At 48.9% G+C, this 19,364-nt stretch overlaps 1 protein-coding gene and 1 long non-coding RNA gene across 2 annotated transcripts; both read left to right on the top strand.

Annotated features, from left to right (window-relative positions):
- The first annotated feature begins 1,926 nt into the window (after nucleotides 1-1,926).
- Nucleotides 1,927-11,834, top strand: SHH (sonic hedgehog signaling molecule). Its single transcript, XM_048325974.1, has 3 exons — nucleotides 1,927-2,496; nucleotides 7,246-7,507; nucleotides 11,023-11,834. Exons 1-3 carry the CDS (start codon nucleotides 2,188-2,190, stop codon nucleotides 11,727-11,729), a joined length of 1,278 nt encoding a protein of 425 aa, XP_048181931.1. The 5' UTR covers nucleotides 1,927-2,187; the 3' UTR covers nucleotides 11,730-11,834.
- Nucleotides 11,835-11,893: 59 nt separating this feature from the next.
- LOC125336798 lies at nucleotides 11,894-15,266 on the top strand. Its single transcript, XR_007207856.1, has 2 exons — nucleotides 11,894-13,417; nucleotides 13,916-15,266. It is a non-coding gene; the product is annotated as an uncharacterized LOC125336798 (long non-coding RNA).
- The last annotated feature ends 4,098 nt before the right edge of the window (nucleotides 15,267-19,364 follow it).

The raw sequence follows: 19,364 nt of genomic DNA, 5'->3' as shown, positions 1-19,364 counted from the left end.
AACCACATCAAAAGAACTTACCCTCTTTTGTATAAATTATATATTCCTTGTATCTGTCTTCTCGCATGCACGCAGACAGGGAGATAAAACTTAAGTTTGTTTTTTAGTAGCATGAAGCAGGTATTTAGATGTTATACAGCTTGTTTCTGCAGCTAAGTTGGTTGATAACAACCTAGAAGCCAAGCTGCTGACTTTCTAACTTTTTACCCATTTCCAAGTTAAAACTCCTCAATTTAGAGGTCGGAAAGAGAAATCAATGATTCACTGAAACTCCACAAAGAAACATAAATAGCAGAAGAAACACATAGGCTAAAAAAGATGAAAGAGCACCAGTTAGAGTCGGCGTGAGATCACTTCGGACCACTTCTTTCGGCTCTTTTCTAAAGTTTACCTGAAAAGACCACTTGGTCCCTTGAAAAGTCCATGCTGACCTGCTTGTTACAGTTTACGTATATACAAGTTCTTTACCACTTAAAAACTAATTTAAAAATCCATTTTCACAAGGGTTAAGTTGATTACTACTCAGCTCCATGTCACAGACTGGAAAACTCCCATATAATTGTTCACCCCAAAGAGCTCTTTTAATTTCTTTTCTTTTCTTTTTCTTTTCCTTTTTTTAAAACCCACAACTTAAATAAAGTTTATTTTTTGGATGTGTTTTGTTTTTCTGAGAAAGTGGATTTTGAATTACTTCAGCACACCGTCCTGGAATTTTTAGGAACTCCTAAAAAACTCCTGAAAGTTTCTAGCTCCTAGGACAAGTTGTATTTTCTTAGGAGCAAAAGCAAATGAGCACTTTACAGGCAGAGAAGTGTTTGTTCATATGGGACTCTGCTGATCTGTCTAACCTGCTCTATCAGCCTCATCTCTGCAATTTTGCTCGTCTCTCAACACCTTTGTCTGATTAGTAGCTTTTGGAGATCGGGATAAAGACATCACTTGCCACGCTGCATGAGATAACAATTAATTTAACATTAAACTTATCCCCTTTCCATTCACTTTGCTTGGATCGATCTCTGTTAATTGTGTTTGCGGATGCTTTCAACACTATGCTTTTCTTAAAAACTTAATGACACCCCGCAAGGAGGTGTAAGAGTCTAAAACGCTCCTCTCCGACTTTGACCAAAGAAACAAAGAATATAGCCCCAGCGTGCTCAGGAGAGCATCTATTTTTAATCAGTTGATTATTCATGCACTTCAGAAGATACAACGTTATTTTAAACTGGGTGATAGTCCTGATTTTATTAAAAAAAAAAAAAAAAGTGCCACACTGCAGTTGTGTGATACACAAGTCAGACAGCCTAACTTCATTTAACTGCCGCTTCGCATCAGACCTGTTTCTGCTTTTAAAGTGGTCATTTATCAGCTAAAAGGCGAATGTGTTTAAAAATGTATGTCTTTGGGAGAGAGAGCAATCTCCTTTTTCAGGGGCAAGAAACCTGTTACAAAGCCATTTAGGTGGGTGCGCTCTGAAATGTCATTATTCCCCCCCGGGGCGTTAATATTGCCTAAATACGTTCCTATTTTCACGGCGCCCCGATAATTCGGCATTTTATTTAACCACAACTGCCCTTCCAAACTTGACTTGCACTGAGGTAGCCTGCAAATCTTAATTTTTTTCCCCTCTTTCAGAGAGGCATCTGTTCCTCTTGCTGACAAATGTACCATTCTGCCAAGAAAGTTTTTGAAAAAAAAAAAAAAAGGAGAAGAAAAAAAAGAAAGAAAAAAGAAAAAAAAAAAAGCGTGTAATTGATGTTATCCCAAGAAAGCACGATCTCCACCCCTCTCAGCTCCAAGCCCTTCAGGTAAAAAGAAAAAAAAAATCTTTCAAGAATTTGTTGCCTTTTTGAGGGTTAAAACATCAGAAGACAAGCTTGTCTCGCCTTGGCCAATCAGCTCTCGGCCCTGGCAGCTATAATATAGAACTAAAGGCAGACTCCTCTCACAAGCGTCTTGCTTTGCTACCATTAAAATCAGACCCTTTTTTTGTCTCTCGATTGCTGTCTCCCGACCAAACTCCGATGTGTTCCGTTATCAGCGACCTAAAGCCTGCCATTCCAGCACCTGTCTTGCTAGGGATCGGTGGATAGTATACGATTCAGAAAGCAGACAAGGACATAGGAGGAGAGAGAGCTCTAGAGAGACAGCCAGGGATAGGCACAGAGAGCTTTGAAGTAATTGGATTCAATGGACGAAATGCTGCTGTTGACAAGAATTCTCTTGGTGGGCTTCATCTGCGCTCTTTTAGTCTCCTCTGGGCTGACTTGTGGACCAGGCAGGGGCATTGGAAAAAGGAGACACCCCAAAAAGCTGACCCCTTTAGCCTATAAGCAGTTTATTCCCAATGTGGCAGAGAAGACCCTAGGGGCCAGTGGAAGATATGAAGGGAAGATCACAAGAAACTCCGAGAGATTTAAAGAACTAACCCCAAATTACAATCCTGACATTATTTTTAAGGATGAAGAGAACACGGGAGCTGACAGACTGATGACTCAGGTAGAGCCACAGAGATACCTGTATTTGTGTTTGTTAACCTCTCTGAGCAATCCTAAAGGACGCATCTGTCTTAGTATTTTTGAAAGCCCCCCCCTTTCCCTCTCCCCCTCCTCCCCCCGCCCCTCCAAACTCTGCTAGTTTCCCCATTAAATGTAAATACCATCTATCCAGACAAGTTAGCAGGGGCTGGAGCTGGAGGTGTTTAGATATTCGGTGGGGGAATCTGTGTGATACTTACAGTCATTACCGTGCCATGGCGTTCCCTGTAACTTGGTTAGTGATTGCTGTTTGCATTTGTCCCCAAGGATGCACTTTGATCAAACGAATTGCATACAGCTCAGCGGACCCCAAGTGTATAGTGACCGCCAGGCCACCCACTCATTATTACAAACGTAGTCCGTGGTTGCTGCTCCTGCTGACTTGATTTATATATATATATATTCTTTAATTTCTCTTTTTTTCTCCTTCATTTCATTTTAACCTTCATTATTATTATTGTTTTCCTCGCGAGCATAGTCTAAATTTAGTAGGCATGCAGTCGTGCACTCACAAAAGGCAGCTGAAGCCGGATCGACCGTTCCTCATCTGATTCCGTATTATATAGCTCGTATTGCAATACCATCATTTGCAATTGTGCCCATCAGAGCGTAAATATATTGATATTTCTTTAAGGATGCTCGCCGCCAATGCCTTGGTACTTCCATAGGGGAGGGACTTGCAACTTATCGGCATTGCATCACCTTCTGTTTTAAAAAATCTGATGGCACAAGGTTTACAACTGGGTAAATATTGGATCTCGGGTGGAATCGGATTGCGGAACCATTTTATGGGGGAAAAAAAAAAGAAAAAAAGATAAAGGAGAGAGAAAGAGAAAGAGAGAGAAAGAGTGTGAGAGAGAACCGCTCCGAGAGTCACCTCGTAATTATTATTCATGCTCAACAGAGAGCTCGGTGAAGTCATTTGCTCTGCCAATCCCGGAGTTTCAGAAACTACATGCAATCTAGACACTGGAAATGGGTTTCCTCCAAATATAGGTCAACAGCGCTTTTTTAATATTAATACATTTAAGCCCCACCTTCAGTGCTAGAGCAAGACTCGCCTGGAAGGACTAGGCGGGGAGCGGACGCGGGCAAGGGGGGGTGGGGGGTGGAATTTCCCAAACTCTCCCCGTTCCTCGGCCTGATTTTCCGCACGTTGCCGGGTCTCTCGGGGCGAGGGACCGGCGGCCGCCACCATCTCCTCCCGACCACCTTAAATCGCACCGCACCTCAGAGCGCGGCGGCGCCTCCGCCCGTCGCCGCCGCCGCCCCGCGCAGGGGTGCGGAGCGGAGCGGAGCGGAGCGGGTGCCGGTCCCCTCTCGGGCGCTGCCCGCGCCCCTCCGCGCACCCGCCGTCCTCCGCCCCCGCTGCCTCCGGAGCCGCATCTCTCGCATTTTCAGCTCCACTTACTCCCCTCGCGTATCGATCGCGCCGGCTCGGGTTTCACCCTTCCCTCCGCAGCCCGGCGGCAGCGGCGGCGGCGGCGGCTCCGCGGGAGACGGGCTCCCGCCGGGGCTCGGCGCATCCCTCCCTGCGCGGATGCGCCGGTGCGTGTGAGCGGCGGAGAGGAGCGGAGCGGGGCGGCGGGCGCGGGGGGAGCCGGGGCACGGTCGGGAGCGGTGGGCTGCGGGCCGGGGGCGGGCTGCGTGCTGACCCCGGCCCCGCGGCTCTCCCGGGGCACGCCGCGCCGGCTACGCGGCTGGCCGCTCCCGCTGCATTAGCTGGCAGCGTCTGAACTCCTGACCTTCTGTCAACTTCCCTCAGACGAACGAAACGAAAACAAATACTTTTCCCCCCCTCCTTCAGTGCTTGTTCCCGTGCCTTAGACACAAAGGGGGGAGGTGGGCTGAGAGCAGCGGGGCCGGGGAGGCCGCAGGGCCGGGTACCCGGCGGCAAAGAGGGGAGCGAGGTGGGGGAACGTGGTCGGGGAGCGAGCGGGGCTCCGGCACCCCTGGGCCAGGCAGGGAGCGGGGAAGCGGAGCGGGACCGGGGAGCAAGCGGAATGGTTGCCCTTGTCCCCCGTTCCCCGGCGACCCGGGGTGCCGTCCTGCCGCTGGCCTCCCTGCCTTGCTTTCGTCTCCTTCCCTCTCTCCCTCGGCCAGCAACCTCTCGTTAAATCCCAGCCTTTAAACGCCGGCTTCGGGAGCCCTTCAACCATGGAGAGATCTTTCATGGACAGAATCGTTAAACTTGCAGAGTGGTTGCCGAATGCATTAGCCGCTAGTTAATATTAACTCCAGAAGGGGAGGGGGGGCGAACGCAAACAGAGGTAGGTAAGTCAGGTTTTCAACTTTGCAGGTGACACCAGCAGTTTGCTAAGGGCTCCCCCCTTCCTCCCCTTCCTCCCCCCAACCCGGCCATTGGCTGGATTCGGGAGAGAGATAAGGAGGCCAGGTCAGTATGATAAAGCTGGAATTTGTATGAAATAAAATAGCAATCTCGTGTAATGCAGGCACACAACCGGTGCGTGATGTGAGGAATTTAGAGATCAACTTGGCATTTAGGAAGCCCACCAGGTTGTTTACACTGACAGGTACCTGTTAAGTGTTTCCTTCAAGCAATTCATTTGTGAAGAGATTAGGAGCTGGCAGGAGAGGGCTTGTTGAACAACTTTGCCTCCACACAAAGCGTTAGTGGAGGCAGCCCTGCTGAGCTTCACGGTGGCTGAACAGAATTGGGCTTGATTTGTGGCACACGACCCAATGAATTAATAAATAGTCTGGGCTTCACGGCTTTTGACTCTGACAATCCAGCTCAGGCAGTATAAAAGGGAGAAAAGTCCTTTAGGACGCTGTTTCTTCTTCTTTATTTCGCCTGAAGCTGGGAACTGGTGCTGGCAGGGCCGGAGCGGCCAGAGCCCCTCGGCGCTGCCCGCACCGCTGTCCGCGTCCCTGCCCGCGCCCCCCGCGCCCGCTCCTCCGTGCGGGGCAAGACATCGCCGTGTCGCGCAGTGCTGTCGCCTTATCAGTAGCTGACATGTTTGATCCTTCGCCCCTCTTCCCCTGTAAATCAGTGAAGGAGCGTATCTATCCACTCGGGTGTGAGAGGGAGAGGGAAAAAAATAAATCAACTTCCTTGTGCTGCTGCACTTTGCTGCCAGGAACGGTGCCGAAACCCAAACACCCGTCTCTCTCCATAAAACGGTAGGCCAGAGAGTCCAAAGTGAGCTCACGACTGTGTATTATATCTCTCGGATACCTGTGTGTTGCTGGAATCACTTTCATGGCTGTTGGTGGACACATGGGATCTTTCTTGCTGAGTAACCTTGTCACGTCCCTAAAAGTAGCGTCGTCAGAGGGGCTTTGCCTTCCTGGGAGCTGTGAAAGGGGGATTTTGTGGTCTGCTACTGGGTGTGCTGTGAGCCCACTGGGGAGAAGGGTCCTGCAGAAGGCCAAGCATGGCACTCAGGCCAGTGAAAGTGTTGGGAGCACAGCTTACTGAATCCCACCGTGGCTTTCAGCCGCATCGATACTTGCATCAAGACAACCACATCGGGTATATCCATGGGTTGTTTTTCTCTCAAAAAGGAGGAAGAAAGCTGGCAAAGTGTGTGTTTCTAACTCTGTACCTTTAGTCAAGCACTTTTCAATGCTTTCGGTGCTGATTTTCTCTTTCTGTAGGGCTGAGAGTCCTTTTCCCCTACTGCTGCTGTGTCTATTCCCTGCCTGGCTAAGATGGGAATCCCCCCAAAACTTTCAGGGTTTCATTTAGAGCTCATCCCCCTCCAGGGCTGCCGCTCCCCTTTTCCTCATTTTCCCCCATCCTGTGCCCCTTATTACTTGGTCCCTGCGTGCCCTGGTGCTGCTGGGCCCAGTTCAACCCAGGGAAGGCTGGTGGCTCTGGAGGTCGATGAAAAACCCTGCAGTGCTTTCTCCAAGCAGTTGGAAGGGTTTCACTCCACACAAAAGGGCTCCTATCTTGCATGGCATCCCTGCTTTGCTTAACTTCCCTCTTTGGCCCTCCCTTGCTTTTCATCTTCCCACTAAGAGCTATATTATTGTATGGATTTGCTCGGCTTTGTAGGCGAGCGCCGATGTATGTTTGAAGCAGAGTGAAGGCTCCCAGCCCATGCAGCTTTGAGGGCTCTAATGAGTGATGGGCGAAGGGAGAGAAAAATAAACCACCCCTCCCTACAGCACATAAAGGCTGTTAACATGTATTGATACCCTTTTCAACACAGAATTAAGCTGAAAAGACCAGGAGAGACATTCCGGGGGGGAATTTGTGACTCCGAGATATATGGCGAATGTTTGTTCTGGGCAGAAACTTTGCTCTCGGGAAGGCACAGGGCACTTAGCAGAGGGAATTTGCTGCGTGCAGGTGGCTCTGAACCGCCACACTCACAGCCCAGCGCCGGTGGTGCGGCGGAGCGGGACCCCCTGTCCCTGCAACAGGTGCCGGGTGAGGGGGCGGCTTCATCCCTGTGGGTATTTGTGGTGTTTCAGCGTCTGTTCATCCTGTATCCCCAGGTTTCACTCTCCTCCTCCTCACCTGCCTCCCCGTCCCTCCCTGGCAGCGGGGGAAAAGATGCTCAGTTCTGGCTGAGCCCATCCTGGGGTGTGTTTGGCAGGGAGCAGAGGGATGCCCCCTCTTTGGCTGGGCAGGGAGGGCAGGATGAGGCCCAGGGGGGTATAGATAGAGAAGGGGGAGTGTTCCCCTGGCTGCAGCACCCCCACAATGACCCTTCCCTGTCTGCCCGTGTCCCCGCAGCGCTGCAAGGACAAACTGAACGCCTTGGCGATCTCTGTGATGAACCAGTGGCCCGGGGTAAAGCTGCGGGTTACCGAGGGCTGGGACGAGGACGGCCACCACTCCGAGGAGTCCCTGCACTACGAGGGCCGCGCCGTGGACATCACCACCTCGGACCGGGACCGCAGCAAGTACGGCATGCTGGCCCGCCTGGCTGTCGAGGCTGGTTTCGACTGGGTCTACTACGAGTCCAAGGCACACATCCACTGCTCCGTCAAAGCAGGTAAGGCGGGCAGCCTGCCCAGGGACGCGTCGAAGTGGGCGGACACCCCCGGGCCACGACTCAGCGCCCCAGAGCCTTCTGCGCCCTGTGTCTGCCGCCGGGCTCCCTCCTCCCGTCCCTGCAGGGTCCCCATCACCCGGCCCGCCCCGTCGGGGCTCCCGCAGGGATGGGAATGGAGCCCCGAGGGCGCAGCCGGCCTTCCCCCGCCTCTTAGTGACCCCGCCGTAGCAGAGGTGGGGGAAAGGAAAGAATGAAGGGGAAGGGGGAAAAAAAAAGCCCAGCTGCAACTGTTTTTCACAGCGTTTTTATTTGGGTGATTTGCTCGGCCAGCCTTCCCACGAGCTCTGCGTCGCAGCCACACACCCTTCTCCTCCCCCCGTGGGATCTACTGCTTTCCCCATCCAAGGAGCATGTTCAACACAAACACTCGTGGCCGTCTCCAGCCGCCCCGCTGGCTGCACGCCTTACTCGCGAGCGCTAATCTCCGAGTGGGAGCCGGCCAGGAAAATAAATAAGTAACGTGGTCCCCAGCCTCCTTCAGCGGTAGCCGCTAGGAAATTCCCAGACAGGGATACACATACACATAATTTTTTTCCTCCCCTCCCCTGTGCTTACAACGCCACACGCTGTCTCAGCCCGGGAACAGCTCACAAGAAATCCCCAACTCGCAGAGTTCCTTTTCTTCACACTTGACTCGTTTTTTGGGGTAGCAAATCTGTTGACAAGTGCCAGCCCCCAGCTCCACCGCCTCCCTCCATCCAGCTGTATGACATCCAAAGCTCTTTTTAAGAGCATACTCTAGCCCAGCAACCTGCTGGATGTGTCAAGAAACACTTGGCTGCAAAAGAAAATAATGGGCTTTCTTTAAATATAGCCGTTTGCTTCGAACCCAGCAGCCCCACGGCAGGGAAACCAGCCCGGCCCACCTGCAGGAGGGGTTTATTCTCCCCATTACAGCCCAGAGCTCCCCAGGGGCTGAGCACCTCTCCTGCCCCATGTGGGCTTTGTCCTGAGAGCCTGCTACTGCTTTTGTTCAGCTCCTGGGTCCTTTCTAGCTGAAAAGAGGCCCTGCAAAACTGTCAGCTGTGTGGAGATCCGAAACACCCCTTTCAATAGCCAAGATGGGCTTTGTAGCGCAAGGTGTCCGATTGTGGTGCACGATGACCTTAGCCCAGGAGCACCTCCTAATCCACCACAGGGGTGTTTCATAGGAGAGGAGCAACCCCAAGCTGCTCATTGAGATTCGGCACACACGGACTTGGGGGCAATATTTAGAGGGTGTCAGGCAGGGTCGTGTGACTGTACGAGGCAGTCTGAAGGGAGCAGGCTTGAATTCCATCCTCTCAGCCTGATCTTAAACTGTCCAAACCTCGTTTCATGACAGAGCATCTCATGAGAAGATTAATCCCATAATGCCAGCAGGAAGATTCTTTATCTAGATCTCTGTTTGCAAAAAGTATGATCCAGGAGACTGGAATGCAAAGAAGAGTTCCCCCAAGGCCTGAATTATTGTCACCAGAACAGAGGAGGGAGAGGCAGGGGTGGTAAAAGGGACATTGATAATGCGCTACAGCAAGTATTTAGAGCAAGCTTCTACATTTAAAATTCAAATACAGATCTTGAGTGCCTTGGAAAAGTGGCTCTGCTGTGCAAATAGTGCTTGGAAGGTCCTGGGTTTTTTGGAGAGTATGTGTGTGAATTGGCACATAGGGTTTCTGCACCTGAACAAATAGGGAGGGGGAGAAAAGGGGGGGAAGAAGCTGGGAAAAAAATGGAAGTGTCCTCTCTTCCAAGAGTGTCTGCATTTATTACATGAATCAGAATGACAATGCTGATCCTTTATTGGATTTTAATTAGAGAACCCAAACAAGCACTGCTCAAAGAAGCAGATTTTCACACCTCTGCCAATTCACTGGCATGTTTGTAGAGCTGCTACACTACTACATCTATTCATCAAGTCCCTGAATATGCAAACAGAGCTCTAGCCAGACCTTTACTGCCGGCTTGTAGGAAGGTGTAGTTTGCTAGCAGAGGCCTCCACATAAAGCACATAGCTTGTTTGTTGCCATGTCCTCCCTGAAGAGGGAAGCCTTGGAGATCTTGCTGCTTCATTTCAGAAGGAGAAGTGATAAAGTCATTAGCAAATCAATAACGGTCTAATTTTCACCCTTCCTGTCCTTCCTGAGAAAGTCATTAGGAGACACTCCAAGGATTTGTTTAAATCATAGGAATTTCAGTGACAGCCACAGAGGCAAAATATAAAATCTGTCCATCTTTAGGAGCTAAATCACCAGGTCTCTTAACTGGTATAAGGAGTAACTGGGAGAAAGCAGGGAAAGGCAAGGGAGGGATGGGGAATCTCAACAGCTGTAGCAAAGACACTTGCTACCATGACATACTATGGGGTATTACCCAATATTTAGAAAACCAGAGCTTTTAGGAACACTGCAAGTCCCTCTGTTAAGACAGAGACCAGCCTGGAACACAGCTTTCCCACTGCTCCACAGGCAGCAGGGCTTCCAAAAAGTGATTTGCAAGAGAGACTTAGAGTCTCATTGTTGCTTTTGCTTTCTTTTACTCTGAGATTGTTCCACTCAGTAGCACTGGAAAGCAGCAACAGCTGATGACAGCATGTAGTATCTAAAATGAGTAACTCCCAAGAGCTGGAGGAGGTGAAGGAGGCATTTACTTGGGCCTGGCACAGGTGTTGGGCTGCTCTGGGACCGCAAGACCTGAGACAGGGAAGAGCATCCTTCTTCTAGTGGGGAGGGAGAAACTTTACCCTTTTTTGAAAGAGGAGTGAAGCAGAGTGCTGGAGATGCCAAGCAGGGGTGCCATGAGGGTGGGATGTGCCCCAGTAGCCACCACTCCTGCTGAGCAGGAGAGCAGTGAGGGCTGGAGTCAGCGTGGGGGCTTGTGCAGCATGGTGGAGTAGAACTGGGGAAATTCAGGCTGTTGCTTTGCAGTGGCAAAATTCGTGTGCACGTTAGGCAAATCCTCCTCCTGTTCCCTGCTGTTTGCTACCCTAGATGTTCTCCTTGAGTCAGAGCTGAGTGGGCACCCCGAGCATCGTGAGCACAGGCACTTGCTTAGAGATGAAACTTTATGCCAGCAAAACCACTTGGCTTTGAAAGCCTGCAAGTTATCTGGCATCAGGTGTCAGTGCAGGGTAAACAGTAGCCAAGTGAGAAGTTCTTCCAGAAGAGATTTTGTTCTGGAACAGTTTTCTCAGTGGAAATATTTTGGCTCACTTCCTTAATGAGACAAATCACTCTTGTAACTCCTAACCTAGAGGGAAACGCACTGGCTCAAAGCTGGCAGGAAGGGGATTCTCACTTGACCCACTGAGTGCAAATGGGGCGTGTTCATAGGAATTTCAGAGGAAAGTGGGGCTGTGTCCTGCACCTTCTTGGGTGGGTTGGGGTGGCTGGGTAAGTGATAAGTTCCCCCATGCCCCCATGACCCAGCCTGCCATGCGCCTCCTCTAACCCTGTTGTGCCTCTCTCCTCGCACAGAAAACTCAGTGGCGGCCAAATCTGGGGGCTGCTTCCCTGGCTCGGCCACGGTGCACCTGGAGCAAGGCGGGACCAAGCTGGTGAAGGACCTGAGGCCGGGAGACAGGGTGCTGGTGGCCGACACGGAGGGCCGTCTGCTCTACAGCGACTTCCTCACCTTCCTCGACCGGGAGGACGGCTCCCACAAGCTCTTCTACGTCATCGAGACCCGGCAGCCCCGGGCCCGGCTGCTGCTGACGGCCGCCCACCTCCTTTTCGTGGCCCCCCAGCAGAACCAGTCGCAGGACGGGGCCGCCGGCAGCCGGGCGCTGTTCGCCAGCCGCGTGCGGCCGGGCCAGCGGGTCTTCGTGCTGGGCGAGGGCGGGCGGCGGCTGCTGCTGGCGGCCGTGCACCGCGTGTCGCTGCGGGAGGAGGCCTCGGGCGCCTACGCCCCGCTCACTGCCCAGGGCACCATCCTCATCGACCGCGTGCTGGCCTCGTGCTACGCCGTCATCGAGGAGCACAGCTGGGCACACTGGGCCTTCGCTCCCTTCCGCCTGCTCCAGGCCGTGCTGGCCGCGCTCTGCCCCTCCGCAGTGGGCGCCCCGATGGGAGAGCCGCCGACCCCCGGCATCCACTGGTACTCTCGGCTCCTCTACCGCATCGGCAGCTGGGTGCTGGATAGTGACTCTCTGCACCCGCTGGGCATGGTGGTGTCATCCAGCTGAGGGGACCCTGCGCCACCCCGGCCACCCGCCAGGCTCCAGCAGAGAGACAGAGACACGGAGAGAGAGAGAGAGAGAGAGAGAGAGAGAAAGGAGAAAAAAAAAAAAAAAAAAAAAGAGGAAAAAAAAAAAAGAAAAGAAAAACCTAAAAGAGTAAAAAAAGAAAAAAATACATATTTTTAAAAGAGAGCACGGATTAAGACTTAAAAATAATAATAATAAAATAATAATAATTAAGTAGGACAGTCCAAAGTAGACTTTAAGGGAAACAAAGACCCCTGGAAGTTCTGTTCTGTTTAGTTTATAAATATATATATATTTTTATTTGTTCTTTTGTTTTGTTTGTTGGTTGGTTTTTTTTTTTTCCCTCCTCTCCTGGATATTTATTTCTTTGGTATTTTGAATAGATGTTTTAAATGATATGAACCGGACCTTCAAGAGCCTTAAATAGTTTCTTTGATAATTTATTATCATGTGAACTGTACTCACAGGGGAAAAAATTATTTTGTGAGGCCAAGTAAAACTGCGCAGAGTCTATTTTTCTACATGTCACGTGTGTCCTGACTTTCAGAAAGCAAAATTCTGTACTTTCCCATCTCTCCATTACATTGCTCCTTCATTTCAGCAAGCCTAAAAAACAAGCAAACAAACAAACAAACACACACAAAAAAGACAAACTTCATGGGGGTCCGTAAATTATATTTTTATACACAGAATTGTAAATTAGATTTTTTTGAGAGATCAATACTTAACTGAATCACATTTCGTTTTTTGAAATAGTGTAAAATATGAGAATATATTATTTTAATTTAAATAGTTTCAAATGTAACATCATTTCCTGTATTGTTTTCCATGTTTTGCGTTGTAAAAACACCATTTGGCCATGTTCATGGAAGTCAAGACTGTTACACAAACTTTTTGTTTGCAAAAACCGTAAGAAACTTTGTTATTTTTAACTTCAGAAAAAGTTTATTAGAAAATAATATTTTTTAAAAAGCGCACATGGCGGCAATTCTGTGACGATGGAGATGGTAGTTTGTACAGAGGGGGGAAAAGGATGTTTTGCATTAATAAATTGAGAAATAACTGCTGTAAATTTACTAAAATGTATTTTTGAATATTTTGTAATAGTTTTAATAGTTTTATAGAAATAAAATGTGCCATGCACAGTTTGGTTAGTATATAATAACTAAGAGTTCCTGGTGCATCCCATTTTTTTTTTCCTTTTTGCTTATTGGTTTAGGAATTATGATGCCTAAATGAGTGCCCGTTATTTTATTTAGATGTGTTGCTTATAACATTTAATTTTGGTACTTTAATTAAGGAAATGAATCCATCACATCTGTGCATAACCTGGAATCTCTTGTACTGACAGTAGAACCTCACTTATTTGCACGAGCGACCGGCAGACGGGTTTTCCTTTGCCAGAGCCCTGGCTCCCCATCCGCGCTCAGGTGATGCTCCTCTCTTCCAGCTCCAGCACCGGCTCCATGTCCACTTCCCAGTCTGGTCTGGAGACTGTGGATGGCTCTTAAAATTGATTTCTGAGGACGTTAAAGCAAGTTTTCCCTTTGAAGCACGTTAATGTGAAGGCAGGCAGCTGTCTTCACCTTGGGACAACACCGGGATTTCAGTGGGCTTCAATTTGGGTGCCCAGAAGATGGAAACCTGAGGGAGAGACATTGACTTTGGTGAGTTAGAGGGATTCATGTGGCTGATGCTGGAAGAAGGAGATGGCCACCAGATTTCACTGGCCGCTTTGAATAACAGCACAGGGCTTGGGGCCACTGAGAACAGACCAAACGCCGTTTGCAAAACAAACAAAAGGATAAAGATTTGTTCATTTATCCTGAGAGACATTCCTTAGCTGTAACGCAGGAGTCCGTCCCAAGCCACCCATGGTTGAATGTGCTGGAGATGTGTTTTAGGAGCTGAGTGGTGCGGCCAGCGCTGCGTCCCCTGCCTGGTCCCAGCCCCAACCCACCCCAAGGGGATCATCCTTGACAGGTGCTGATCAGTGAGGTTCTGCTGCACCGTGTGCTCCTCCATGGAGGGTTTCCAGGATCCCTTTAAAAATTTTGCAAAACATTGTGTGTGCATGTGTGTGCGCGTCTGCGACGGGACCGTGCTGGAAGGGAGCTTGCCTTGAATGTCTTCTCACCTTTTCTTTGGTTTCCATTACTCACCAGTCTAGGATGTTCATCCACCAGGCCTTTTGCTCCAGAGAAACAGCCATGTTCTCTGTCGGGATGGACGGCAGCTCCAAGGCCTCCCGGAATGCCCCTGCCTGGGGCCATCTCCAGAGAGTGTAGACAGTGCTCTTCCACGCTGAAATCCTAGGAGTTTCTGGAGCACTGTCAGGAGCTGATGGCCGAGCCCCATGCATGAGCACTGCTGTGTCAAGCCCCAACAGATGGATGTGGTCTCTTCTTCCTGTCAACCTCTAGTCCAGGCCCACTTCCAGCCTCCAAAGATCGGACATGGCCAGGCTGGTGAGACTTCGGAGTGACCACAGCGTACTGCAGCGCCAGGAGAGGAACCAAGCCACCCCATGCCCACCCGACATGAGGCATCACGGGGGACTGTGGACTGCCTGGTGGGTGCTGAGGGCTTGCTGCCCACCCCAGCTCGGACTCTGCCACCTCCCTGTCTTTGGGATGTGCTGGGGGCTGCAAACCCAGCTGATTTGGGGCATGTGAGAATGTGATCGTGGAACAAATGAGTCTCTGCTGTAAGAGTCTGGCCTTAGTACAGCAGCGTCTGGGTGTCTGAGCTCTCTTACCGTGTCTCTGAGAGGTGGTTGATGTTTTTTAAGGCCTTTGCACTCAAAGAAATGACCGTGTTGGAAGGTCCCTTCTCCAGAGGTTGGGTGGTGGAGGTGTTTAGGGATGTCAATGATCAAATTTAAAGCCACTGGCTTGAGGGCTTTCAGTCAAAATCACAACTGAGATGTAAAAGAGCCATCAGACCAGAGCCCACGCTTGTGTCAGGGCAGGGCATGTGCCTGGATGGGACCACACCAGACATTGCCTCATTTAATCTTCACCCAAAGGCCGAGATGAGCTCAGAGCTTTGTGGTGTGAGAGAAGCTAAGATGCTCTTACGCCAGGATCAGCCTGTTTCACCAAGCAGAGAAATGCTGTGCCATGTTCTCCGTTGCACTTATTCCAAGCAGCTTCATGTCCTCCTCTCATCATGTCTGTATTTCACCTCTCCCTCTGGCACCTCTCATCAGGATCACCCCTCAGTGGTGTGTTAGAAGTGCTTCCTTAGATGGGCCAATCCAACCCATAGCTACAGCTCTTATATGAAGGATGTACTGCCATAACTTTGTGCAAAACATCTAGGAGATGTCACTGTCCATTTTCAGGGTCCAAGTATGGCAATAGTTTGTATAAAATGTACACATAGTGGTGGCTACAGAATAGTTTATGACTAAATACGTATCTATTACTGTCAAAATAATGTATAAGAATGTACTTGAAGCTATTATCCTTGTGCTCTGTTGTCTGAATAATTAAAGAAATTACAGAGACTTCCTGAAATGTCTGATATGTGATGGCATTCTTATCTCACACTCTCTGAGGATTTTACCCTGATGACATTGAAACGCAGAGTGGGGATCCTGTGGGATTTGGTATTGGACTCTTCAAACATGTCAGGAATTGTGCTGGTGCCGCTTCATGTGGTGGTCACAACATCCCTCTCCTCCCACCTACAGCCACGTAGACAGTCTGTCATTTACCTGTGAAATACTGCATGGCTTTGCAAAGCCAACTCATTTGGAAGGGTTCTGCGGGGAGGCCAGAGGTGCCCTGAAGGGCAGGCCAGCAGCAGCTGCCTGTCCTCTCCACCTCCCTCACCCAAGCGAACGTGAGAAATGACCCTAATGAGACTGGGAGTAGTTTGTGTTTACCTGACCAATAGTTCAAGCAGTGCCCTGGTGCTCAGACACCAGGGAAACCCTCCAAAGGGAAGCTTGGATGGGCCAGTAAAAGAGGATCACATCCACAGTGCAACTAAAATCCAAGCCAAGCACTGGGGTGAACCAGGTCTTTCACAGCCAAGTAGCTGTGCTGTGCCTCAGCCAGCAGCTCTTTGTGCCCTCACATGGGAAAGTTTGCTTAGCTGGATGGTTAGACATATATATGCACATATATGTATACAGATAAAATATTATTATCCTGATATTAGGAGCTCAGCATATCCTATCAGGATATAAACATGTTTACATTGGCCCTCCTGAGCATTTCACGTCACGCCGAGGCTGAGCAGATGTAAATCAGCCTGGTTGGGTGATAATTGGGCAGCAGTTTTGCAGCCCCAGTACAGCATCTATTTCAATTACAGGGGGAAGGAAACCAGAAAGAGCATTTTATCTTACTCATTACTGCAATCCATAAGGGACCACTGAATTTCTTAAGCTTTTGAAATTCTCTCTTCAGCAGTTTCTACCTAAAACTAGTTCAAACTTAACTGGAAAAAAAGGTCAATTTTCCATGTACAGAGCCCATCAGAGCTTTCAAAGGAGCAGTGTTAATGTGATCCTTGGCCTCTGCAGGCTGAAAGGGAAAAAATCATCTTTAAAAAATGCATCTTTACAAGCGATGGGGCTGTCTCAGATTTGATAGGAGGTCTGTTTGTGCCAAGATTGTTAAATATAATTTTTAATGCTTTGCATTTGGGGTGTTTAGGCTTACATATTTAAGTAATTTTGGTTTTCAGGGATGAAAAATAGTGAACAAATCCAGGAAAATACGAGTTTAATGGTCTTGTCCTGGTTCCAGTGAAATCAAGAGTGGCATCCAGAGGTGATCTGGGTGCACAGGCAATTGTGCACCTTAAAGCTGAGTGCAGGATCCTTTATAAGTTCTTTTCCTTTCATTTTTAAGTGAGAGCAAGACATCTCTTCAGACAAATATTGCTGCAAATCAGGAGTGAAACCACAAGGTCAGGAAATCTTTTTGGGGTAAAAATATTTGTTTTGATGTCCTGTGTCCTAAATGTGAAATAAATATTAGATTTGCTCAGTTTGGTGTGAACAAATGTCCGTTTGTATTACTGAGGAGGAGAGGTGACAAGGGATGCTCTGTGTGGCGTGACTGTGGAGGGTTCCTTGGCCACCAAACTCACATCTGGCTGCTGCCCAAGGGCAGGAGGGCTTGGACACGGACAGGGGAGCAGGGATGCTGTGAGAACACCATGCAGATCTGCCCAGCTCGCTGGATTCTGGGAATGGCACAGGGACCCCTTCTTCTTCACCCCATCTCTGGGGCAGAGCTTGCCTTGGACCAGACCCCTGGGACACCAGGATGCCCCCTTGAAAAGGGGATGTACTCACAGGAAAATATCCTTGGGAATGCTGTATCATTCCAAGTTTTGAGTCTTTTGGTGGCATTCTCTGCAAGGGAGTGGATGCTACGTCTGTGTGCAATTACAGCAACATCCTTTTGGTCTCCTGACAGACAGACACTGTGTCACAGATCTGTCATAGGGTTTCCCTGGGTGGAGGAAGCTTATTTACAAGCAGGATGCAGCTCAGGCAGCTCAGGCTTTGGCTAGTTTGGAGCATTAAAGCATTTCATGCGCTTTTGTTTTGAGCAGTTTAGGCTGTAAGCAGCCTCTGGTGGTCCCAGCTCTCATCTCAGCCCAGGCCAGCTTAGAACAAGCTGCTGGAGGCCACCCTCTGTCAGGTCCCACATGTCTGCAAGGATGGAGGGGCTCCATCCCTCTGAGGACTGGCATTGTTCAATCAGCTAACAGTTTTCCTAAATACAGCAGCATTGCATCCCATCTATCAAGAATCTTCCTTTATATTCTCTTTGCATTTATTCTGAGAGGACGGAGACCAAAGAGTTAAAACAAGATTAGTTTTAAGAAATCTCAGGCTCAAAATCTGGGACATTCAGAGCTCTGCCAAGCTCTGCTGCTGCTTCTGCAGCCTGCCCTGAGCAGCGAGCTGCAACCTCACTCACCCATCTCACATCTTCCTTTTAAGTCAGCCCCATCCTGTTTTCTACAGCAGTAAGAACTGGTTTTAATTATTAGACAGGGATGAATGCAAATAAATATTAGTCTCAGGATTGCTCATGAACAATTCTCTTGGAATAGTCACTGGTTTGGTGTAAGCTTTGTTGGCTTTGCCAAATGATGCCCTTTCTACTCAGCAAAGTTTTTCTGGAAACAGGAGCATAATAAATGTACAGTATCAAACAAGTCTGTTCTGGCACAGTATTTGTGTGAATAACCATTTTGTGCTAACACCAGTGGAAGCTACGGGGTTCACAGGCATCAGAAAGTCCAACTGCCATTCAAATAGTAGCAAATAATGAGTATGTGATCCCACAAATAACAACAAACCAACCTGGTTGCTTTCATTGAGGAAAATTATTATGAATCACTGTGTACTGTGGGCTCAATCCAACAACCACCAGCGTCAAAAGAAGTCTTTCCACAACTTCAAACAGGCAGGGAGCTGAGCTGTGTTTGCTCAGCTTTACCTGGTGTATCCATCGCTCTTATATTGCACCATTAAATAATAGAATTTATCAGGCAAGTAAGAATTTCCTAGAGCAGCCAAGAGTGGGCAAATGTCATCCCCTGACTGCATAAGTGCAGCTCCCAGTGATGTCAGTAGGGTTATGGATGGGCAAAATGAGGTCAGACTGTGTTGTCCTACTTTATGTGCCCTGTGGTATTACACTCAATTAAGTTTTGTCTCCCAGGACACAGCCTCTCTCCCACTAAAGTCACCAGGAACTTTGTCACTACACAACAGTGCAGGAGGAGGCACGAAATACCAGTCAGTCTTTGATCCAGAGTGCAATGAGGTTTAACCCATGTACTCAGGAACTTTCAGCTGCACTTGAAGAGGGGGGATTAAATTAATTAAAAAATAAATATATCCACGAAAATCCAACACAGGACATCTTCAGGAGAAGGCAACAGCTTTGCAAGCTCACTCAGAGCCTTGCACAGTCTAGTAGACTCAGCAAGCCCTTCTTGCCAAGGCGGGAGGGCATCTTTCCTGCCCTCTGCCAACAGCTCTCCACTGATCCTTGCAGAAAGATCCTGAATATCATGGGCTACGCTTCTTTGGCAGCGCAGCAGAATCACTCACATCTTCTGTGTGGGTGACCACATGATTGACTACTTTGAAAGTATTAACCACTGGTTATGAACTGAAACTATAAATAGCTGTAGGAAGGAGAAAACAGTAAAAAAAATAATTCCTTTTTACGGACAAACAAGCTGCCAGAACAATGCTGGGCTTTGAGTGAACCAGGTTTGGTCCTTGCCCCTTTGATGGGGTTTCTTCTGATTTTGAGCAAGTAGCTTGTTGTCTCCCTGGCTTTACCAGAGATGGGCAGAAAAACATCTCTGAGGATAATTTTCCACCATCTATGGGGCCGACATGATGAGAAACACAGTGAATCAGGTATCATCTACTTCCCATGTGCCACTCTAAGGGATGTCCTCTGTGGGCACATGGTGAAATGCAGGGACTATCCAAAACCTTTACACAGTCCAAGCCCGCGTAATTTACACATTGGTAAAAAACTCATCTAATTTTTAGATGTCTCACAGCTGCCAGTATTAAGCATTCTTATATATAAAATAAGCATGCTTCCTACAGGA

Source organism: Corvus hawaiiensis, chromosome 1 (genome assembly GCF_020740725.1).
Source record: "Corvus hawaiiensis isolate bCorHaw1 chromosome 1, bCorHaw1.pri.cur, whole genome shotgun sequence".
NCBI classification, from domain to species: domain Eukaryota; kingdom Metazoa; phylum Chordata; class Aves; order Passeriformes; family Corvidae; genus Corvus; species Corvus hawaiiensis.
Note: the sequence above shows the minus strand (reverse complement) of the source record. Positions and strands in the feature narration are given on the sequence as shown.

Bases quoted from the DNA above. Each gene is read 5' to 3' on its own strand.
- SHH (XM_048325974.1), top strand. From the start codon at position 2,188: ATGGACGAAATGCTGCTGTTGACAAGAATTCTCTTGGTGGGCTTCATC. The intron at 2,497-7,245 runs GTAGAGCCACAG...GTGTCCCCGCAG, and splicing joins CTGACAGACTGATGACTCAG to CGCTGCAAGGACAAACTGAA. The intron at 7,508-11,022 runs GTAAGGCGGGCA...CTCCTCGCACAG, and splicing joins CCACTGCTCCGTCAAAGCAG to AAAACTCAGTGGCGGCCAAA.